The sequence below is a fragment of the Lissotriton helveticus genome, chromosome 8 (genome assembly GCF_964261635.1).
Source record: "Lissotriton helveticus chromosome 8, aLisHel1.1, whole genome shotgun sequence".
NCBI classification, from domain to species: domain Eukaryota; kingdom Metazoa; phylum Chordata; class Amphibia; order Caudata; family Salamandridae; genus Lissotriton; species Lissotriton helveticus.
Window position 1 is genome coordinate 1,070,945,702 of NC_136069.1, and position 25,075 is coordinate 1,070,970,776.

A 25,075-nucleotide genomic window follows, 5' to 3' on the forward strand; every position below is an offset into this window, starting at 1 on the left:
GCAGAAGGAAGGAGATGGCATGGTGGTCAGACCAATCATATGGGTCTATAGAGATAAGTTTGACTGCTGATTCCTCAGCGATGATCCAGTCTAGAGTGGCACCTTTCGAGTGAGTAGGGAGTGCGCAGGCGTGGGTAAGGGCTTGGTCAGCCAGAAAGTCTCTTATGGAATTGACCTGAGAGTCCTTGCGGTCATTCCAGTGCAAGTTCAAATCGCCAAGGAAAATTTCATTAACGTTAGGGGAAGCCTTGGCTGTGATGATTTCCATGAGGTGGTCAGTGAAGGTGTCATTCTTGCCTGGGGGGTGGTAAAATACATGTAGTCTGCACAGTTGGGTGTTGTTGTTGCAAATGGAGAGTGCAAGGTATTCACAGGAGTCTGTAAGATCAGCCAGAAGTTCAGTAACAAGGAGGGTAGAGCGATAGATGCAGGCAATACCTCCTCCTTTTTTTTGATTGCCTGTCTAGTCTTACGATGTTGTAATTGAGTGGGACTAAGAGGTCTAGGCAGGGCGATGAGGATTCATTGAGCCAAGATTCCATCAAGATCGCTAAAGACATGACATGACACTTCTATGTGTAGGTAGGTGATGTTTAGATGAAGTTTTTGCAGTCCTGTGTGAAAATGTGACATAAGGGGGGTTGGCGGGTTGATGTTTAAAATGTTGTGCTAAGTGTGTAGGATGAGCTAAGTTAAGTTAAGGTAGTTTTAAATAGTAGATAGGTTAAGTAAGTGTAGGATAGGTATTTAGTATAGGGTAGTAAATAATTCCTATTTAAACTTTTATATTTCCATTAAATCCAATAGTTTGCTACAAACAGCTGTTTGTCATAATTTACTGTGTGGGAAAGAGAACGTGTGCTCTGGTGAAGTTTTGCACTTGCATTTGTCTTTGCTTGCAGTGTCTGGCAACATGTGTGAGTGGGCTTCTTAGCTATAGACAGGGATCTGCCCTTACTTGATCTAACAATCAGACATTGTTGAGCAGTGGATGTGGCATTCATGGTTGAAAGATGACACAGTACTCGTCTTGTGTTCAGATACCAGATCAACGTGTGGGTTGCTACTTCCACATGCCTTTGATGGATGTTCTTCTCTATAACTTTGGCACATTTAGTAGGTATTTGTACTTATACACTGATGGCTGCCCGTAACTTCTCACACTTGCAGCGTGTACTTGTCAACCCAAAGTTTTCTGCTTACTAGTAACCATGGATCGACCCAACACTTGTGGGGTGACTGATCTCACCATTCACATTGAGTGCATGACAACAGCTGGACGAAATACTTGCAAGCTTGAGTAAGCACTTACTAGTCAACACACAAATGGTCCTTCCAATATATGTTACACTCTTACTGGCTCACATTGTCCCACACTCCGCAAACAAACTGATGTCCCTTTGGCTAGTAGTTGGTGTAGTCGCCTCCCAGGATGGCCAATGGTGAACCTTGTCCTGACTCGTAGAGACACACAACACTTGTACTTATTGCTGCATTTAATTACAAGTGCTAATGGTTGTAAGAGGTCACAGCTAAAGTTGATTGGACAACAACCCCAAAGGATGTTCAGAGGCAGTGGATGTCCAGACAGAGTTCATGAGGGGAACGTCATGGGAAATGTTGTTGTTCAGGTGAGGAATGCTTCGGTCAAGAGGGTGGCTTCAGTGTCATTAGGGAAGATAAGCCACATTGTCAGTCCACAAATGTTCAAGGTGAACAGGGCAAAGTCAAAATGAGGACAGTGGCATCAGATGTTCCCTGGCATAGCGATCAGCACATGGCTAAGGGGAAACTGGGTATATGACACAGATGGATGCTACCAAACACTTTTTCATTGGAAAGAGGTACCGCCCATATCTTTCTACTCTAATGCGTGCGGTGTCTCCTGTGAGGGTGGTGTTGTAGATGCGGCAGACGAGTGAGGCACACAAACACCAGAGGCGGACGATGTGGATCCCATGCTTGCAGCATGTGCCATTACATGAGCCATTAACTGTGGCAGCACAGATGCGAGGAGAATCTCCCTCTTTTTGCAACACAGCAACAATGTTGTGGTGGTAGGCAGCCTTGGCAGCCATGTGCAAGTCTTGCTTCCACTCCATAGTCTCAAATATGGTTTGGATAGCCCCCAGCTCTCTGGCCACATTGCTGGTGCCACTTTGGTAGGGCAGTTGTTGATGCCTCTGCCTCATGACACCAGCGATGTCAGCCAGGGACTCGTGGAGGCCACAGAGCAGAGAGTAGGTGCCTCTGATGGCAGTAGTGTTGTCACTATTAGGACTGAGGCGCCCACAGACCCCCTCTAGGGTTGCAGCCATGGTCTCCATTTATGTCCGCACTTGATCTGCCAATTCCAGCTGGACTCCTACAGCAGTCTGTTGGAAGGTAATAGTTGGGTCCTCGGAGTCCAGCAGCATGGGTGTGTTGGTAGGTGGTTCCTGTTGGTTATTAGGAGGAGTATGTGGAAACACCAAGACCCTGCTGATCCTCCTCGTATCCAGATACGGTATCTCAATGTATTCCAGGACCTCTTGGTGGGTGTCATGGTCAATGGTTGGTAGGCTGTCATCATCGCCATCATCTGTGATGTCCGGGACATGGCGCTGGCCAGAAGGTAAGGGTTCTTCCTCTGCAAAGAGATGGGGAAATTCTAGTGGTGATGTCTTCTACATGTTGACATGGTTTAAAGCATTTGACAAACAAAGAGCATGACATGACACTTTCACTTCCTCATTGATGCGTATGACAGCTGGTACGCTAGGGTATGGATGTAGATAGCATTATATTTTATTTCAGATGACAGGATCTCCACATTGTCATCACTGTGTGCCTACTCTGAGTGTATGGCCAGTCCTTGTAGTTAGAATCTAATCACTGACATTCATGCCGTTTTATCATTACCAGAGTTGGTCATATGCAGGGTGTCACACATCTCTTTAATCCGATCCATTCACTTGTATGTTTCCATTACCCATCTGGCTGTTTCAAAATAGGTCCTGGCAACCAACTTACTCCCACACAGTGATGGGTCCCTGATCATACGATGACTCTCCAGTGCCTATGCCACCTACATCATGCATGGCCATCTCAAATAGGCTGACATGGCAGGCTGTTATAGAGTAAAAACAGAATTTTCTCAGTGCACTCGTATACTTCTGATCGTTTTATATTTTTCAATTAATTCTTCGTGTGCTACGACATCTGTTGCACTGTGTCTGGCAGTGCCTATAAGTGAATCCAAATCTGTATGGGTCAGGACCTCCTTTCCCTTAGATGTGAGCACTTTTATATTGAAACATGATGTTTCTCCTCTTATCAATATCCAGATAATATTCACATCAATCTTTGTCGATTAATCATCGAGAGCTTTATTCTTAATTTATTCTTGGTGTACACGTTCTTCTGGCATCTTATATTGTCAGATGCAACAAACATTCATTTCCAGAAACTTGTAAACCCAATGCATTTCGGGTCCAAATCAACCCTTCCTCAGGGGTGTTTACACATGCTGCATCATTCGTGGGAAAAATCTTTTCTGACAACCGTTACTTTCATGGCTTCAATCATTTACGTAGCAAGCGTCATTTCAAAAGCTTTCGAAATGACGCTTGCTACGTAGTTGAGTTTTTGGAAATGAATGTGTGTTGCATCTGAGAATATAAGATGCCAGAAGAACGTGTACACAGAGAATAAATTAAGAATAAAACTCTTGATGATTAATCGACAAAAATTGATGTGAATATTATTTGGATATTGATAAGAGGAGAAACATCATGTTTCAATATAAAAGTGCTCACATCTAAGGGAAAGTAGGGCCTGACCCATACAGATTAGGCTGTTATAGAGTGGCATGTTCTGCACGAACCACAGATGGAAGTGTTGCTGGGAATGGTGACATGTACTTACCAAGGGGCGTGTTCACATTGTAATGGCACAACACATCACAGCAAACACTTTATCTATGCAATCCTGTGTCATTCCAATACACAGGACAGCACCGTATTCACACGGATCGGGCACACCACATGTGTTTTCCCTTGCACTGGCACCAATGATGAGAGCCAAGCACCAACACAGACAACCATGTGCATGGTTCAAGGGTGACTGCATTGGTGTATAGCTGTTATTTTTACAGCGGTGTGCACACAGATGGGTCATAATCCAGTCAATACGGCCCATCCATGCATTCGAGAAATGATGCATGTTGGCACTGCTGAGATGTATGCATCAACCCCTGCATCTTTTCACTTTAACTATGGCTCGTGTTCAGCTGGTGTACATTGGTTGCATTCACACCCCACAGCCAGTGATATATATGTGTAGATGAGAGTAGTTCAGGTGGTCCCGACCCTGGCTGCTGACATGTGTTGTCTGAGTCTGCATGCCAAGACAGCTGCATGCCATGTAGTTTGCTCAAGGCGAGTATAGAAGTGACAATATACATGCCCCTATGTGTAGGTACTACCCATGACCCGCAGATACCCCATCATTCAGGTATGTTGTTCATCCTGTGATATCCCAAATGTATGCTAGGAATTACTTGTCTAGGTTAATGCACATGGGCCCAGGTGTGATAGAGGGACATCTTACATAGTCATGTGGTGCAGCACAGTGAAAGAAACCACCTTGATGGCCCAAAATGTGTAAATAAGTAAGTGTAGAGTTGTGCTGGGTTTAGGACAGTATAACACATCCCTGTGGTTTCCAATCTACTGGTGCACATCCAGCTGGGTAGAACCAATGCAGGTACCCTTGCACTATTGTGCAGGGGTGCCTGCTTTTGTGTACCTCTGCTGTTTGTGCCCCAGTGCATGCAGTCAATACAGGAATGTACTGTATCTTGTAGAAACAGCACATTGCTGTTCTTTTAATTTGAGTTAGGATAGCCCAGTTTTAAGGCTTGTGATGCTGCCCCATGCCAACATGTGATCAAAATGCCCATGAACCTTCCAGTGATGTCATCTCAAAGCATAGAGTAGCCAGGTGGGTACCGTTTGACCTGCAGACAGTGTGGCAGAGCGCTGGGACATAGTTGCCTGGACTGCACGACATTACATAGTTTCCCCCATTGTACCTTGTTGGTACGTACCCTGTGGCTGATGTAGTTGGTCATATTCAGCACTGCCCTGTCCCAAAACTCCAATCACTGACTCCTCAGAGATGACTGCAGACACCTGCTCCACCAAGCGATCCAGCTGCTCCTGGGTGCTGGACTACCGCATCAGGTCTGCAACGCTGCCTGTAGATTGGTTGTCAGTGTCTCCTTAGTTTAGAGCTTGGCATCATGCCAGCACTCCTTGCAGTCTGTTAGTGTCCTCTTGACTTCAGCTACACAGTTCACCTTGTTCACTATGGACTGCCATATGGTCTTTTTCTTCTCAAATGATACTTTGGAGCTGACGAAGAGTTGGTGTTGGTGCTCTGTCACCACTGTCATCAAAGTCTTATTCTCCTCCTGACTGAATGTGCACTTCCTCTTCCCCCTGGCCATCCTGGCTGGTAGTGGGGTTAGGGGCATTGTAGACCAGTGCTGAGTTCAATCCTGGCTTCTCCTTTCTGGATTCATTGGGCCTCATTTATGAGGCCGTGCGTCACTTTTACGCCGCCGGTGCGTCACTTTTTGTGACGCACCAGCAGCGTAAATAATATCCTTGTTGCACCATATTTACAAAGTGACGCATCTAGGTAGATGCGTCACTTTGTAAAACCCTGCGCCACATTATACCTGCGCCAGGTATAATGTATGCAAGGGGGGCGTATTGACGCAAGGAAGGGTCGTAGAAGTGACGCAGTGAAATCTATGAGATTTCACTGCGTCACTTTTAGTACGCCGTTGCGTCAAAATCTTGTGCCTGCCTCACAGCAGGCATAAGACTGACACAGGCCCTTTCACATGGGGCTTGCCCCATGTGAAAGGGAGCATTGCTGGAGTTGCGTCACTTTTGTGACACACTCCAGCAATGCGTCACTTTTGCGCTTACAGATACGTCAGAAATACTGACGTATCTGTAACTCCTTGCGACATGATGCGTCATACATTAAATATGACGCATCATTGGTGTCGCAAGGAGTGCGCAGTGAAAAGTGACGCATCGCTGTTTTCACGCAGTTGTGCGTCACTTTTCATAAATGAGGCACATTAAGTGTAACTTTTTTTTGTTCTTAGTGGGGTTTTTGTGGAGTTTCTTCCCCACTAGGCACAGAAAAGTGACGTTAGGCTGGCTAGCATGGATTTTCTTGTTTCTAATTGGCTGGACATCACTTTTTATACTGTAGCGTGCTTTTTTACATTGACTTGGCGCTCTTGTTAGCGTCATTTTTTTCCACTGCTAATCTGTTAAAACACCATGTAGCTGCGTATTATAAATACAACGCTAACATGGTGTTAGGATTTCTCTTAAGGCAACAGTAACTTTTTTGGTGCTCCGCTGTGTGAATACAGAGGAGCGCCATTTCTTGTAAATATAACCCAAAGTTTTAAAAAAAGGTTGGATGGTAACATGTACCTAATTTAGATGTGTTGGTGTTTCTTTTTTACTTTAAGAAATGATGCTCACAGGTGTTGGCAAAGTCTGGAAATATCAAAACACTTGCCTCTCCAATGACTCCAAGACACCAAGAGTAATGTTGCTGAGCCTTTTGTAGCAAAAAGCCTAAATCACAATAAATAGTTTTACGATTATTGGGCAGAGCAGAGCACACAGCAACAGCAGGAGGGCTGGAGCCCTCTGAGCCATCGCCACTGAGAAACCTTTTATAGAACCACCGCCTGAACTTCCAGCAACTATTCAGATACCTCTACTCTGACTACCTTGCTCTCGCACAGACCCCGCGCATCCACCGCTCAGGAGGACTCTCCTCCCACCTCTCCACAATGTCCTGTAATGCCCCTCCCATCCACCTCCAAACATTACCCACTCTGACAGACTTCAGGAAGAAACTCAAGACCTGGCTTTTCGACTGAATTCCGCAGCCCAGTGCCTGGATACCATCAAGGGTGATAAGCAGCGCTATACAAGTACCTGAAATGATCGATTGAAACTAAATTACGATTAGGCCAAATTGCATGCCATTACAACGCTTTTGTTACAATGACTGCGTTGTTAAATCGCATACCATTACAACGCAACTCTTTACAACGACTTACTGTAGGGGACGCTTGATGTTGGCATAGTATAATTTACTATTCCAACTCCAGTCTGTGCAACAGTAGGGAAGGTGTTGGATTTTAAATCCAACGCCTTCTGTCCCCTACAGCAAGTCATTGTAACGACTTGTGTTGTAATGGTTTGCAATATATCGCATGCGATGTAAATTATGTTTCCCCAAAATTACCTTACTTAGCAATAAATGAAAGGCAATGTAAACATGAATCTCCCTGATACACAAGAAGCAGTTTTTTGGAAGAAAATGCTTGGAACTTGAACTCTGCTTTGAACTAAAAGCAAAGGGACAATAACAAAATTAAATATATATATATATATAGGCCTCTTTATTGCTTATTCCCCTTCTAAGCATCTGCACGGTTATCTTTGGGGGTGCTACACCCTTAAAATCAGCACCCCTGAGGGTTGGAGATGTAATCCTATTGCAGCTGGGCTGAATGCACCAGGTCAATGTTGATGGCTTGTTTGAGTCCAGCAATCACAGCTGACTGTGTCCAAAGCAGCTGTTTAGCAAGGCTCAGGGGGTGGCACATGGTGGTTTTCAAGTGTGGGATCCTGTACAGGAGATTAGTAGGCCTAACTTTAAACTCAGGCCCCAAACAATTAAATAATTCAATCTTGGCTGCTGAGATTGAACAACAACAGACACATAGCAAATGTTCACATCAGCCTGCATAGCTGCCAAGTTTCCCAGGTCCATTCGTGACTAGATGGCCCTACAAGTCTTACTTGTGCTGCAGCAGTTGTTTCCAGTGCTTCAGAGGGCCGGGCTTGGCTCCGCCGATCTCCGCTGCACCAGCAGCTAAGGGCCGGGCTTTGCTCCGCTTGTTCCCCCAGCCGGGCTTGGCTCCACCGGGCCCCTCCCACCCCCGTGACCAGCAGTGGGCGTCAGAGGCAAGCGCCAGGAGGCGCATAAAGGCTCCCTCGGTGCTGAGTCCGAGGGGAGTCTTACTTGTGCTGCAGCAGTTGTTTCCAGTGCTTCAGAGGGCCGGGCTTGGCTCCGCCGATCTCTGCTGCACCAGCAGCTAAGGGCCGGGCTTTGCTCCGCTTGTTCCACCGGCCGGGCTTGGCTCCGCCGGGCCCCTCCCACCCCGTGACCAGCAGTGGGCGTCAGAGGCAAGCGCCAGTAGGCGCATAAAGGCTCCCTCGTCCCGCGGGACACGTGCGGGACGCGCCGGACGAAGCCCGGACAGTCTGTGACAGTCCGGGACAGGACGCGACTGGGCTGGGCCAGGGACCCTGATTCTTATATGATGGTGGACTTCCGTGACCCACACACAGTGAGACTATAACATATTTAAATCCATCTCAAGTATTTGTCCTAGGTGTCTTGTTCTACCCTGTGTACTTTGGTAAAGCTTCTGATTGTACCTCCCAAACTATCATCCTCGGGTATGTCTAAACAAAAGAGTCCCCTAGTGCCAAACACCCTGGATAATTATCTAGTGAAGGTTGTGAGTAAAATTAACAATGAGAGACGGCAGTCATTAGGGTTAAGTTGTTCCCCTACATCCCTCACACCTCCCAATGCGCAACCTTCACCAGTATTACCGGCACGGGATGATAGCAGTGATATCGTTAATCCCGATTTCTCTGCCAGTGACTTGCCCGAGTTAAACACTGTCCCCACAGTTGATCTAGAATTATCCCTGGATACGATGGTACAGAATCCGCCGACTCCTGTGCCTAGAGCAGTCAGAGCATGCAGGAAAGTACAGACCAAACGTGGGGGGTCACGTTCTGCTAGAAGAAGATTTGTTTCTCCACCCAAAATCCCAGATAAGGATGAGGTCATCCCAGTGAAGGGTGACACTGTGAAACTGGGGGATGAACAAATTAAAAAATTAGTAAGTATGCTCGATTTAAAGATCAAGGGTATTGTCAAACCCCTTGTGGCTAAAATCGATCAGCTTACTGCAGAGGTCAATAGACTAGGAGGTCTCCTCAATAAGACATTGGAGGAAGTAGGTAGCCTATCAGCTTTGATATCAAATAGGTGTGAAATCCAGGAGGTTCACCCTGGAAGAGGGGTGGGAGGTAGTGAGAACGTTGTACAGCAACCCCCGCCTACCCAGCTCCCAGTAGGTGAGGATTGCCAAACTGTAGTCATAGAGGCTCCCCCAACAACATTCAAAGACCCGTGCCAAGAGCGTGACACATTCCAATTGGTAGTGGAAGCTTCTCCTCTAGTTCTAGTTCTGGCAAACGCTCCTCCTCTGACACCTGTGCAGGTAGAGTCAACAACCTCTTTGATCGATAAAGCGCTGCATTGGTTGACGAAAAACATGAAGATATCTCCCTGGGGAAAACAGCAGTTAGCAGGGGAAATTATTATGGCTAGAAGGGCAGCATGGCTTGGGGATTACCCAAAAAAGTTAAGGGTGACTGTATAGCCTTGAATTTTTCAAGACCCGAGGTACTCCCAAACATACTGATAAACGTGTTCCCCCCACAACGCAGGGATTCTGATATGATCCCACTAACTCTGGACTTTTTCTACAGTAGGAGATGGAGTGTAACGAACCTTAGTAGATCTTGGCCGAAATGGGCCCCTGTGTTGAGCACATTGGGGACGGGTGTCCAAACTAGGGATGGAGGTATCAGTTTGGAAAATCGGTTTGGGGTTTTGTACGATCTGAATTAATGTGATTGACTCCTGAGGGCTGATAGATCTGTAGATATGGTAGCAACAGAGATCGGCAGAAAGCATGGTCCTAAGGATTGGAGCGGGTCACAAACTAACATGGCCCCTATACCTCGTACAATCCCACTGGAGAGATCCCACCCCACAGGGCAGCCTATAGAGAGCAGGAATCTCGGACAACTAATTTGCTCGGATCCATTTGGAGAATATGATTGCCTTGAAACAGACGGGCTCCCCCCAGAGAAGTACTGCCTCGTGCCCATAAACATAGAACATCAACCAGTGATTGAGGGCGCGACCCCAGTAGCTAAAATCTCGCAGGATTCATCTAGCATTCTACCAGGTGAGTCAGGGTTGGCTTTTCGTTCATGGAACCTCGCTGGAATGGATAATAAGATAACATCCCCTGAATGGTGTAGTTTTGTTGACCAGTATGACATCATCCTCTTTCAGGAATCCTGGTCAATGGTTCCAGTTTATTGCCTGGGGGTTCCTTAATTTTCATGCTCCAGCCACCAAAAAATCTAAAGGTCGTCCTGCTGGAGGTTTGATTATTTGGGTTCGCCAAGCCCTATGCTGTAAGGTGCAACAAATTAGTTCTCCTTCGAATGACATCCTGTCAGTTAAAATCACATGGGAAAATGGTCAAGGGGTGGCTATTTACAATATTTATGCAAGGGGGACAAACATCTGAGGTAATCTCAGCTCTTGATCAGCAGCTTGAGGCACTCCCAATACAGTTGTCTACTATAGTAGGTGGAGATTTTAACACTACTTTTCCATCTCTTGGACAAGAGGATCAGTTTCTCGCTGCTGAGGAGGACAGTAAATGGGGTGTTCCCCAGCTTGAATTACCTGCCTAAAAAGATGGTCAGCCGTAGCCATACAGCTTAAGGCCCTATGCTTAGTGAGAGGGCTTAGACCAGCAAATGGACGCACTCCATCCGATCGCATGGGAAAAAATACATTCGACAATGGTAGGCATTCTAGTCGCATAGATTACATCCTGGTGGACATAAGAGGGTGGCACAGTCTGATAGATATGACTGTTAAAACTAGAATGGAAAGTGATCACAACCCACTTTGTATGGATTATCAAGCACAGATGGGGACTAAAGAACCAAAACCGGGGTGTGGGAAGGTCACCCTGGACATCGTTGCTTCCAATAACATGCGTCACATTAAATGGGGTAGTTTTATTGGGAACCCTGAGAAATTGGAGGTCCTTAAAAACATAGTTGTCGAAGAAGTGGCTAATTTAAATACTCACATTAACAAGCCAGACTTTCCTCAAATAATGTTTGAGGCACACATCCACTTTTGCGCCAAACTCCAACAAATTTTTAGGAAAACCATAAAACCAGATAAGGGAAACAAAAAACTACCCAAGGAGGGGTGGTATAACAATGCATGTAAATTAGCCCGCCAAAACTTGAGCATAGAAATAAGGTGCAGGAACCCCACAGGAGTGAGAAAGGCAAGGGAGACCTATAGGCTTGCCCAGAAGGTAGCAAAAAAACAGTGGGATGAGGAATCAATGGCGTGATTTGAAATTAGCTTGCGAAGCAAAGGATTCAAAACAATTTTGGGCCATTGTGAAATGGGATAGAGGTGTGGCTGAAGCCCCCCAAAACAATGTTGCCAAACAAGAGTGGGTAGATTTCTTCAGACCACAATATGCTCGTAATCGAACTGAAGAAGATTGCCCACTACCCCCAACTATTTTTTATCAAAGTCAGCTTTTTACAATTAAAGACGTTAGTATAGCGCTAGATTGCGTGACCGGGGGAAGAGCCCCAGGCATGGATGGCATCCCCGCTGACGTGTTTTTAAGTGATAGATCATCTTGGTGCCAATACTTTGAGTGTTTAGCTAACTCTGTGGCTAGGGGCGCGCCAATCCCACCCTCATGGAAAGGTGCTGAAATAATTCCGGTCTTTAAAAAGGGTGACAAATCTCTACCCAGTAACTATAGACCCATTAGTCTTATAGACTCAGCCCAAAAACTCATGGGTCGTTTAGTGCAAAACAAACTGCAAACATGGATAGAAGAACACAACATTTTGTCCCCATATCAAGCTGGCTTTCGGCCATGTACTAGTTCAATTGACCAGGTCTTTTACTTTATAGCACTTTACTGGAGGAACGTGGCCTTAACTAAGGGGACACTTTATGCAGTCTTTGTAGACCTGAAATCGGCTTTCGATTTAGTCCCCCGTTCCAAACTTTGGAGGGTTCTCGCTGAGTCAGGGATATCCCCGGAGCTATTGACTCTTCTCGTCCGCCTGCATGAGAACAACTACGCCAGAATCAGATGGGGGATGCAGGGTGAGGTGACCAACTCATTTCCTGTCGAGCCTGGTGTTCGGCAGGGGTGCGATCTGGCACCCACACTGTTTTCATTATACATCAACGGCATAGTGGATCATCTTAACCGTTCCCCCACTGATGCCCCCATTTTGGCTGGGGCCCGCGTGCCTGTTCTCATGTTTGCGGACGACACGTTGATTGTTTCCCGGACCCCGAGTGGGCTCCAGAAGGCTGTGAATGCATTCGGAGAATTTTGTCAACTGCGTGGACTTGAGATAAACACCTCAAAAACCAAGTTCATGTCCCTGAGTCAGCGGAAAACCTTCAAAGGTACAAGTAATTTTAATGGAACTCCACTAGAGCAGGTAGAGGCATTTACATATCTGGGAATATCTCTCCAGAGTAACATGGGCTGGAAAAGTCGTATTGACATGGCTGTTTTAAAATTTCACCAGCTTGCGGGTGCCTTAGCCACAAAGCACAGAGCTTCTTTTACTAAGCCAATTACACCTGCCCTAGAGATCTATAACATGAAGGTCATAAGTGCCTCTCTGTATGGTTCAGAACTTTGGGGATTTAATTATTTGAACCGACTAACAATGGCGGAGAATACATTTCTACGCTGTTTAGCCGGGGTCCCCCAAAGTACTCCTACCATCCCGCTTTTATATGATCTTGGCAGGAAAACAATTGAGGATATAGCACGGCTACGGCCCCTATTATATTGGAGGCGTATCTGGACAACTCCAGAACTAGTTCACTACGCCCTTGCACTAAAGGACATCATTAGGGCAGATCGCTTTCATTCTATCCAATGGCTTAAAGAGATAAGGGGCCTATTAACAAAGTTGGAGCTTGACCACCTATGGGTAGATGCAGACGTCCCAAGTTTCCAGTCAAAAACAATTCTGAAAAAAAAGTATTGGGAAATGATTTGGATGTCCACCCATAGTACCTGTGTAAACACTAACTTAACAGGACGGTTCCTTGATTTTAAACCTCGCCCACTCTGTGAGGCTTATTGGGATAACATAGAGGGTACGCTTGACCGAAAGCTGTATTTCCAGTTTAGAACTGGAACTTTACCTGTAAAAGCTTTCAGCTATAAGTGGTCAGCAAACCGGGATGACAAATGTCATAACTGTAAAGATTTGATTGAGATCGTATCCCACATGCTGTTTGTATGTCCCCTCTACACAAGCCCTCGTAGTAAGTGGCTTAAACCAACGTGTATCAATATGGGCACCCGGAGACATATTGAGGCGCTAAGGATACTGGAGACAGATTGCTCACCCTGTATAGCGATTGCTGTTGCTAAATTTCTACGGTGGGCTTGGATTATACGCACTCGCACTTTACACTCTATAGAAGTTAGCTAATGAACTCTAAGACACTTAAAAAAATATGATTGATCTTGTTTTATGTATAATTTTAGCTGTTTTAAAATATCCTCTTACAAAATGTGTTTTTAATTCGTAAATGACAGCTATAAAGATTTAATAACTTTTAAACATTGTATTTTGTATTGCTATTTAGTATTTATAATGTTAATGTATAATGGTTGGTATAGGATGTATAATTTGCTTTTATGACATGCTATCGAATAAAGCTTTTTGAAATTGACTAGATAGCCCAGTCTCGTTTTTCTCCTTAAAATTCTGGTACTTGTAGTCCTGGCTCTACCCTGGGTTATATAAGACCATAAGTCCTACTCAACTCCCTGGTAGCAGACCCAGCCAGCCAGATTTATTAACCATCGTTTAACTCAGCATCTCCTTTTAGATGAAATCCACATCAGCACTGATGAGGAGGCAGAGGGGAGGTCCTGTGGTCCCCTCCACTCATCATCCCACAGAATCCCACTCTCTTAACTCCCACTTCCTTCTGCAGCGGCCCCTGTGGACTACAACCTCATCTGCACTCTAACACTCTCCCCCTGCAAGGTGATCCACCCCTGTAGTGAACGACCCGGTGGCTGGGAAGGATGAGCATTATGTCAGCATGCACTCTGAGGCCACTTTAATGGAGTCTGCTGAGATGGGGAGAGTCAGCAAGGCACGAACAGAACACCCTCCCAACTCTCACATGTACAATCACGGCCAAAAGGGGGAGGTGAGATGGCAGCCCTCACAATGAAGCCTAGGTTCATGAACAGGTAGAAGACGATGATGAGGAAAATGTCTTTTTCGTTTCAAATGCAGACCATCACCTAGCAGCGAAACAGCCACAGCCAGTCCGTGGCATAGAGGTAAAGGTCAGCCCTTCTTAGTGGTTATAGATACATATTCCTCATTGAATATGATGAACTTTGAACAATACAAAGAGCTTCCTACATGACCCCTACTGGGAAGCACTAAGACACATATCTCTGCATACAACAGCACCACCAACATACCTCAGACAGGGAGCTTTGTTGAAATCCTACGTCACTGAGTACGACAAGTGAAGGCAAAATTCTCTGCTGCCATGGGTGGGGGTGACACCCTACTTAGCTGCCAGACCACTGAGGAGTTAGGCTAGTAGCGCTCACTGGCCATCTACATTCACCAGATGGAGCAGTTAATCACAGAGTATGCACACTTACTTGAGAGTTCCAGGGTGCCTCAAGAACTACACCTTCAAGCTACACATTGATGAGACAGTGAAGTGCATAGCACTAAGACCAGCTTGATGGCATCCTAGTGGGTCATGGTGCTGTCCTGGTTCAGTAAAGGCACCAAGGGCATTGGAACCCCATAACTTTTGCCATCCAAGCATTGACAGTTGTGGAGACCCACTATGCGCAGATTAAGCAGGAGGCGCTGGCCATAAAGTGGGAATATTATCTCTTTCACCTATACTTGTTTGGGAGGAAATTTTAAATAGTGACTGATCATAAACTGTTAGTGAATTTGTTCCCCAGAGCCTCCCAGCATCCTCCACTGAGAGTATAAAATGGGTAGTAAAGCTCCAGCATTACCATCTGGAAGTTGTGTATCAATCAGGTGCTGACAATCCTTTGGACTTTCTCTCCAGATACCCAACACACCATTCAGAAGTATCAGCACAACAGTAGGTAGACACAGAGCAATATATGCAATTTGTCATACAAGTGTCATGCCTTTAGCCGTAACCCTCCAAGACTTTGTACAAGTGACCAGCCAGGATGAGTGCCTAAGGAGACCAAATGGGTGACCTTCCCGGCTGGGCAGCACCAGTATGACCAGAGGTTGATAGGGTCTATGAAACAACTGTGGAAGGCTGGGGCTGAACTCAGCTTGACAATTGAGGGTCTAATGTTATCAGGCTGGAGCATTATTGTCCCAAGGAACTTGCAAGACCAAGTGATGGCTCTTGCACACCAAGGACACTAAGGAATGGTGTAAACCAAAGCCTGACTCAGGAAAAAACTCTGGTTACCAGAATGGATACTTGAGCGTAGCAGCTCATTCTGCAATGCCAGGACTGCTAGCTAAACAGAGAGGCAAAGGGACCTGTACCTGTTATCACTGAGTCCTCTGATGCACTTCCCTGGGAACATGTGTGAGTAGACTTTGGGAGTTTCCCTAACAAGGCTCTACCTCAGCTATAAATAAACAGACGTCTTACTGCTCGGGGCAGCGTACAGACAGTTATTCCTGGTGAATGGTCCTGATTACTACACACGTGGGACCCGACACATCCTAGAGTAGCCGTCCACATGCTCCAACAACAGTCCACCCAGGGCCCCAGTCTGCAGCACTGGGGACAGCTGGGGAAGCTTCAATGCCCAGAATGGATACTTGAGTGTAGGAACTCATTCTGCAATGCCAGGACTGCTAGTTGAACAGAAAGGCAGAGGGGCCAATACCTGTTATCACTGAGCCTTCTGATGCACTTTCTTAGGAACATGTGAAAGTGGATTTTGGAAGTTTCCCTTAACCAGGCATGTCCTTACCTATAAATAAACAGAGATCCTGCCGCTTGGGTCAGATTCCAGACAGTGAATACTTGTGAGTGGTCCTGATTGCAGCACTAGAGTGTCCCCATCACATCCTGGGGTGGCCCGCCACATGCTCCAACAACAGCCCACCCATGGCACCGAGTCGTCAGCACTGAGGACAGCGGGAGAGCCTCAATGCGCATGGTCCCTGCCAGCTCCCCGCCTCCAGGGGGAGCCGGCACTGCTCCTGCACACAGGGAGCAGTCAAAAATTCAGCTCCCTTCTCAGGGCTCCAAGAGAGGGGCCGTGCAGCCCCCTCCTCTTTTATCTTTATTCGTCCAGGCCCTGGGGTGGAGGTGGTCCCTAGGGCCATAAATGACCTGAGAGGGGGCCTGCATGGACCCCGACCCCTTATTCATTAGTCGTCACACTCAGCAGACACAGAACAATATATGCAATTTGTCACACAAGTGTCATGCCTTTAGCTTAACACTCCAAGATTTTGCACAAGTTACCAGCCAGGATAAGTGCCTAAGGAGAGTCGTCAAAGCCATCTTCAAGAACAAATGGGTGACCTTGCTGGGTAGGCGACAACAGTATGAGCAGAGGTTGAGAGGGTCTATGAAACAACTGTGGCAGGCTAGGGCTGAACTCAGCTTGACAAGCGAGGGTCTAGTATATGAGGCTGGATCATAATTGTCCCAAGGAACATGCAAGACCAAGTGATGGCTCTTGTGCACCAAGGACACCATGGAATGGTGTAAACCAAATCCTAACTTTTGGAAAAACTCTGGTTTCCAGAATGGATATTTGAGTGTAGCAGCTCAATCTGCAATGCCAGGACTGCTAGCTAAACAGAGAGGTAAAGGGACCCGTACCTGTTATCACTGAGTCCTCTCCTGCACTTCCCTGGGAACATGTGTGAGTAGACTTTGGGAGTTTCCCTAACAAGGCTCGGACTCATCTATGAATAAACAGATGTCTTACTGCTCGGGGCAGCATACAGACAGTGATTTCTGGTGAATGGTCCTGATTGCTGTGCTCGTGCGGCCAGACACATCCGAGAGTAGCCCTCCACATGCTCCAACAACAGTCCACCCAGGGTCCCAGTCTGCAGCACTGGGGACAGCTGGGGAAGCCTCAATGCCCAACAGTCACTGCAGGCTCCCCGCCTCAAGGGGGAGCCAGCACTACTCCTACACACAGGGAGCAACCAAAAATGCTGCTCCCTGCGTGTGGGAGCAATCCTTTCATCTGTTTTCCTGCCTGCTTGACAGCCCCAGCCCTGAAAAGGCTCAGTCCCAGCCAGCAAGAGCAGTTTTCCTGCTCCTGCCCACTGGAAGTGGACATATTGTTTGCTGTCAAAGGTCCCACCAAGTGAGAGCGAACAGCTATTTCCTGTTGGTTGGCACCCCGGAAAATGGAAAGCCAGCTTGGAACCATTAATGACCCTAAGTAACACCACTACACAGTGGTAGTCCTTAGGGCCAATAATGATTCCAGGAGTGGGGCCAGGCAGCCCCTTCCTCTTTTATTTGTATTCAGCCTGACCCTGGGGAGTTGGGGTCCCCAGGGTGGTAAATGGCCCAAGAAGAGGGTCACACGGCTCCCCTCTTTCCATAATAACTGTATTGGCCTTGCCCTGGGAAAGAGGGGGTTCCTGGGGCCAAGAAAGGCCTACAGAAGGGGGCCACTCTGCTCCCCTCATTAAGTTTACATTTACTCTGACCCAGGTGAGGTGATGGTCCCCAGGGCCCATATTGGCAATGGGGAGGGGGCTGCATGCCCCTTCCCCATAATATGTTTAAAAATAAGCGTCACTGGACCTGGCCCACCCAGGAGAGCCCACCACCAGGCCTAGGGGGTCAGGGTATTCCTACTCTGCCCTTTCTCTTTTTTTAAAATGTTTTTGTTTGAGACTCTGCTTTGTTTGAGTCCCAGGATCAGATCTTTGAATGAGATCCTTAAAAATTGCAGAGAGTCCGTGCCTCTTGATATACAAATTTGGTTTTCACTTGGTTAGACTTGGCACCCTTGGCATGGTTTCCCCAGACTTTTTGCCTGTACCTCCTGTATTTTTGATGTTGTGCTGGAATTCGTTTTGCTGGCTTAGATGCTTTGGACACTTTGCCAATGCTGGTCAGTGTCAAACTGTAAATGTTCCCTGTGTAAATTGTTATCATGATTGGATATCCAGTGCAGTGTAATGTACAAATTCACCACTCCTTACCATCCCAAAGGAAATGGGTTAGTTGAGAGATTCAACCGAACCCTGAAAGGCATGATAAAGGGCCTTACAGAACCCATGAGATGTAAGTGGGAGGTATTGTTACCATGCCTGTTGTCTACCTACAGGAAGGTACCACAGAAATCCTTAGGGTTCAGTCCCTTTGAGTTGCTGAATGTGCACCCTGTGAGACGTCCTCTCAGTCTGGTGAAGGAGGGCTGGGAGAAAACTCCTGGTAAGATCCCCGAGGATGTGTTTAGATACATGCTGGCATTCAGGAACCAGACTCAGAGCTTTAATTTTTTTTAAATATCTTTATTTGCATTTTGTCAAACAAACAAGTTACAGTATACATAAGTGAGAGAAGGAAGGAGAGGGGGAGGGGGAGGGGAGGGGAAAGGTGAGATAGGTAGGAAATTGTGCTCTGATGAGACAGTGAATAAACAATCATCACAGGTGCAAGAGAGACCTCTAAGACACAAAGACACAATGCCTTGCCTCCCACGTAGCAGCCACAGAGCCGGCCTCAACCTCGGCACCGACGCCTCATCTCCACTATGCTGTGCATTGTCCAAAGACTTTATTCCAAGGTACTATTGTTTGGGGGTCAGTGTGACTGAATGCCCGACGCTGCGCACCTCGCGTTCGGCACCATACTTTAGATTATTGCCTATCACAAACCCGAAATAGCAGCAGGTGGAGCTTTTTGTTTGCTATTTTTGAAATAACTGTCCTAAAGCCGTATTTTACTACCTGTATGTTGGATATTTGTTGTTTTGGTCTTGTTTGGTTTAGATAAAGAAACCTTATTTTTCTAAACTGGTGTGGTGTCCATTTGTGATGTTTTCACTGTATTAATGTGTGTTGTGAGTACAAATACTTTGCACATTGCCTTTGGGATAAGCCTGCCTGCTCCTGCCAAGCTACCAAGGGGTGAGCAGGGGTTAGCTAAAGTATGAATAGCCCTTACCCTGACTAGAAGCCAGGGTCCCTACGTGGACAAAAGTACATAACTCTGCCAATTATAGACTCCAGTTCTAACACCTTTAATATCTCCAAAACTTCTGAACGGATTTAGACCAAATAACAAAAAGGGTTCTTCCTGAACCAAGAGCTAGCTTTCTTCCAAATTTGGTTTAATTCCGTTCAGCAGCTCGGACTGTAGTCGTGTTCAAAATCTCTACGGGAATTGTCTTGCTAAACACACTTTTTTTACCCCCCCTTTTTTCTCTCCCCCTGCTTGACCGACACGGACACCCCAAAACTTTCCATGCCCAAATAGAATCAGGAGAGCACTTTTTGGGGGGAAATTTCATGAAGATTAGTCAAACAGCGCTACAGTTATAAGCAAGTCAAAAAAAGCATTTTTCCTATGGAAACTAGGTCCTAACTATGAATATGTACTGGCGACGGTCAGGAGGATATATATTATCTACTGTCGGTCACCAGTAGGTAGTTATAGTTAGGACCTAGTTACTATAGGAAAATCACAACATTCTATTCCCAATATCTTTGGCGCCAATTTACAAATCTTCACGAAAGTTTCAAAACTTATGGCCCGCTTCAGTCTACTCCTATCTTGAAAGTTTCGGGGTGATTCGGCAAGCGGGGGGCAAGAAAAAAGGGGGATCCCAAAATAATGCAATTTTCCATAGGAAATTTTAGACACGGCTATAGCCCGAACTGCTGCACGGAATTACACCACATTTGGCAAAAAGGAAGCCCTTGGTTCAGAAAGAGCCCTTTCCGTTAAATGGTGTAAATCCATTCAGTAGTTCATGAGAAATTAGAATAAGAAAAAGTTTCAATATTTGGGCGGAGCCTAACCACACATCTCATCGTGAGATCTGATTGGCTGTCAGCACTTTATCCAAGAAGTGTTGGCAGTCATCTTGGGACTAATATACATGATAGCTCCTCATTCAAAAGCAATGCAGTTAATAGAAGGTCTTAAGACTTTAGTTACATTATAAATCATTTGTTGATGGTACCATCCTCATTTTAGGAATTGTGGTGTGTTCTAAGGTGATTTTACCATGTGAAAAAGCCTTCTGCTGGGACATCATGAATCATGATTGAGAGAAAACTATTTCATGCTTTTCCAAGAGGTTTTAAAGGTGATCTATAAGCTAAACTGAGAGCATATTTTCTGTAAATTCACATTATCTTTCTTAGTCATGTGAGAATGAAGTCTGATATTCTCAGTAAAACAAGTACATCCAACAAGGGCAGAGACTGTCACTTGATTCCTTTGTGTTCTACTGCAGCTTCCCAGAGTGTTCTAAAGAACAACTAGAGCGCTAACAGTCTAACTTATGACAAAAGTATGGCACACCTGAAGCCATCTTGATTGAAATGAACTGATAACACTTAACACATTTAATTTAAAAAGGAACAAAATGAGGGGGTTCATTTTGCCATAGAAAGTATGATTAGTGCTGCAGAAAGAAAAATTAGGGCACATTTTGAGTTACTTCTCAAATCCTCTTCAATTTCATTAAAACATTCTGACATGCAGACTGAAACATGCACTTCGAATACCAGCAGCAGACTTTGCTGGTGAGCAGTAGCTTTACCACAGTGATCTAATAAGCAACCAGAGTGCTAACATTCAGAAATTATGGCAAATGTGTGACACATCTGAATGCCTTCTTGAGGGAATCAAAGTAAAAAACAAAGTATTTCCTACTGAGGAGACTGTAGTAAATGAAGAATTAGGAAACTTCATAACAAATAAGCCTCCCAAGATGGCCTCCAGAGACAAAAGAGCCCAAATGTAGCACAAATATCATCCAGATGTAGCCACCGTATAGCTCGATGACAGAATGTCCCAGAGTGTTCTAAAGAACAACTAGAGCGCTAACAGTCTGACTTATGACAAAAGTATGGCACACCTGAAGCCTACTTGATTGGAATAAAGTGGTAACACTTAAAACATTTAATCTGCAAAGGAGCAAAATGAGGGGGTTCATTTTGCCATAGGAATTATGATTAGTGCTGCAGAAAGAAAAATTAGGGCACATTTTGAGTGACTTCTCAAATCTTTTTCTATTTCATTAAAAAATTCTGAAATGCAGACTGAAACATGCACTTTTAATACAAGTAGCAGACTTCTGTGGTGAGCAGTAGCTTTACTACAGTGATCTAATGAGCAACTAGAGTGCTAACGTTCAGAATTCGTGGAAAATGTGTGACATATCTGAATACCTTCTTGATGGAATCAAAGTAAAACACTGAAAGCATTTCCTACTGAGGAAACTGTGCAGTAAATGAGGAAATTAGGATACTTCATAACAAATACATCTCCCAAGATGGCCACCAGAGACAAAAGAGCCCAAACGAAGCACAACTATCACCCAGATGTAGCTCACATGTAGCCCAATGACAGAAGTGTGCAAAACACTTTTTTATTTTTTGTGTTTTTGCAGTTTTATATAGTGCAGACTTGTCAGGTATTGGAGTGCTTTACATGAGCATTGGTTACATCACACAAGAACACATTCATTTTGGTTTTAGACATGGGGAGATTAAATGATTTGACCAGAATCACAGAATGTGAAGCTGAAGGAGAAACTCCAACCTGGTTCCCCAGTTGGAAGGTCTGCAGCTCTGGAAGTAACACATCCTCTCCCCAAAGTAAAACATTTAATCAAGTGGTCAACTGGATAAAAAAAACATAAAGATAACAAATAATTTAAAAGTGCTTGGTCGCTATTTGAAAACTCTGAAAATATGTCCTCATTTTAGTTTGTTAGAGTACTCACCATAATTTTGATGAAAATAAAACCCTCTCATATATGTAATGTTTAAAGGAAATGCTCTAGGTATTATAGTTTTGATTACATCAAGATGACGTCAGGCGTTCCACATTTTTGTAATAAATATAGAATGCTAGCAATCTAGTTGTTCATTAGGATACTGTTGAGAGGCAGAGGCCAGGGGCACGGACTCTGAAAATTGAAGGCAGGTAGGAGGGTGCAGAGGCAACAATTTGACCACATTGGGCAGGCGGGAAGGGCAGTGGCAGCACAACAGACTATGGAGGGCAATGGAAAGGAGGGCAGGGGCAACAAACCAACAATACAGGACTGGCAGGAGAGGCTGTGGCAATATAATGGACCCTTGTGGGCAGAAGGAAGAGGCAGTGGTAGTACAACCATACATGCCGACAGACCCGATTCAGACAGGAAATGTCCAATGTTTTTAAGCCCAAATGGGCTTTATTTGATCTGTCTCCTGTCTACAATCTCATCTTTTTCCATGTAAGTCAAAGGGGAAAATCAATACCCCAGTTTTTTTTTTCAAAATCTCCCTCTTACCAAGTTCAAAATGTTAGCAAGTATGGTACATTGGATCATGGAAGGCTGGAGGAATTGGTTTAGGCACATGGACTCGGACAACAGAGGACAGGAGGGACATGGAGAGGTGCACCAACTGACCCTACAGGGCGGCATCAGGATTTTCAGCAGCACAATACACCACACAGGACATGCAGGGTGGGAATGCAGCACAACAATCCATAGAAAGCAATAGGGAGGGGACAGGACTCTGCACATGGACAACATAGAACAGAGGGGAAAGAGGCAATGGTAGCTAGCTGACCACAATGGACAGACAGGAGAGAAAGCTACAGCATAACGGACCATAAAGGGCAGGAGGAAAGGATCAGGGGCATTACAATGGAACAGACAAGCCAGGAGGGAGGGAACAGGGGTCTGCACATGGAAACAGAAGCTGAAGGCAAGGGGGCAGGGCAGGAGCAGCAATATGACCATGGAGAGCAGTCAGGATAGGCACTAGAAGCAAGACACACCATGGAGAGCAACACTGGGACTATAATAGCATACACACAGACCATGGAGGGAAGGTGGGAGGGGGTCAGGGGGAGCTAGCTGACCACACAGGGAAAGTGGGAGGGGGCATGGTAGCACAGAAGACCATGCATGGCAAGCGGGAGGGTTTGTGGCCGCACAGTGGCTATGATGGGCAAGAAGGATGGTGCAGGGGCATGAGCAAAGGACCATGGAGGATAGAAGAGAGGGTCAGGACCTAGGCACAGACAAGAGAGTTCAGGGGAAGAGGCCTCACAACTGACCACGCGGGGCACGCAGGAGGAGCAGTTGCAGCACAACAGACCAGGGAGGGCAGAAGGGTGGGGCAGTAAAATGGACCATGGGGGACAGGAGGAAGGGGATAGGGGCATGGAATGTGGACAGGCAGGGTGGAGGTGGCAGGAACAGGTTACAGTCATCTGACAGTGCTAGGCAGGTGGGAGGGGAGTGGCAGCTCAACAGAACACACAGAGTAGATAGGAATGGCTGGTCCATGGAACGTGGTGGGCAAAAAGGATGGAGCAGGGTCATGCATACAGTCTCCAGTGGGCAGGGGGAAGGAGAATAGGGGCAGCACGCTAAGCACAGAGGCTAAGCAGGAGGTCAATTATGGGGCATAGAATTGGGCAATGGAGGGCAGGAGTGGACTGGTACATCATGCTAAATGGAGGGCAGTGGAAGCACATCAGACCATGAATGGCTGGGGGAAGGAGGCTAGTTTATAGATTCAGACAACAGAGGATAGGGAGGAGGTGAATGGGGCAGCAAGCTAACTGTTCAGAGAAGGCGGGGAGTCCAGTGGCAGAACAACAGCCACACAGGGCTGTAATAAGGGAGCAGGGACATGGACTTGGACACTGGATGGATGGCTAGGAGGAGGGAAGGCAGAATCAGCAAGCTTGGGTGGGGGTAGCACAGTGCAAGGTCCTGCTCCCAAGCCCCCACCATCCATTGTGATATGCATCTTACTTTACGTTAAAAAAACTAGAAATTTGCTTAAACAAACTAAGATTACAGGGACGGTATAGTTAGACTCAGATTTCACTAATAAACAACCAGTGAAATTCAGCAGTGATAGTTACCTGAGCTAACTATAACTTACGCTCCCGCAATGTACTGCTAATGACCTCAAACATTACATCATTGATGACATGGTCAGTTACATCACTCATGACATGTCAAGGGAGCTGTGAATTTAATGGAACTATAATCACTAGAACTTTATTTAGGGATTGTGTTTGTATATTACCACCCCTTTTTTTCTTTTGTTTTGTGTAAGAACCATTATAATACGCAACGTGTCCAGATTAATATGGCCGATAGCCTTTCACTTTAAGGTAATGTGTAGTCCATTGTTTATGTTGATGTTTGCAATCCTAAATATGTTTATTATGAATAAGTCACATTGACGAACATACAGGTATGGCGGTCACGGGGCAAGATATCCTGAAATGAGATTGTGTGCATATTAACACTTGTTTTCTTTTCTTTATTGTATCAATTCCTGAATTTTCACATCGTAACCAGGCCAATAGGGCTGCCAGCTTTTTGGATTAAAGTAATATGTAGTCCTTTGTTAATGTTGGCAACTTTAGGCATTTGTACATGTAAATAAGGATGCTACAATGACGTCTTGTATCGTTATCAAGGTTCAGACAAGCCAAAACACGTGGATCACGTCCTTTGCAGATTAAATACTTCCATACTACAACCTAAGTGCTGATTCCTTCCTTGTAAGAGTGAGAGGAGATTAAATACATATATATAATATTCACTGACAAAACCACAAGTTTCAGAGAAATTATAGTTAGAAATTAGCATTTAAAAAACCTCACAAATTCACTGAAAAAAACACAGGTTTCATGGACGTCATAGTTAGTTGGACATTTCACTCGTACAAAACAAGAGAAATCCGGCTGTTATAGTTAGTTGTGCTAACTATAACTCACGCACCCGCAATGCACTGCTGATGATGTCACATATGACATCATTCAT

The 25,075-nt window shown here is 45.6% G+C and overlaps 1 protein-coding gene across 3 annotated transcripts in view; it reads right to left on the reverse strand.

Annotated features, from left to right (window-relative positions):
- Positions 1 to 1,478: 1,478 nt before the first annotated feature.
- Positions 1,479 to 25,075, reverse strand: part of LOC144773109 (betaine-homocysteine S-methyltransferase-like) — a 656,112-nt gene continuing 632,515 nt past the window's right edge. For all 3 annotated transcript variants that reach the window (XM_078657962.1, XM_078657963.1, XM_078657964.1), the window contains one exon: positions 1,479 to 2,629. In XM_078657962.1, the coding sequence (XP_078514088.1) occupies positions 2,328 to 2,629 (302 nt within the window). In that variant the 3' untranslated portion in view covers positions 1,479 to 2,327. The remainder of the gene's footprint in view (positions 2,630 to 25,075) is intronic.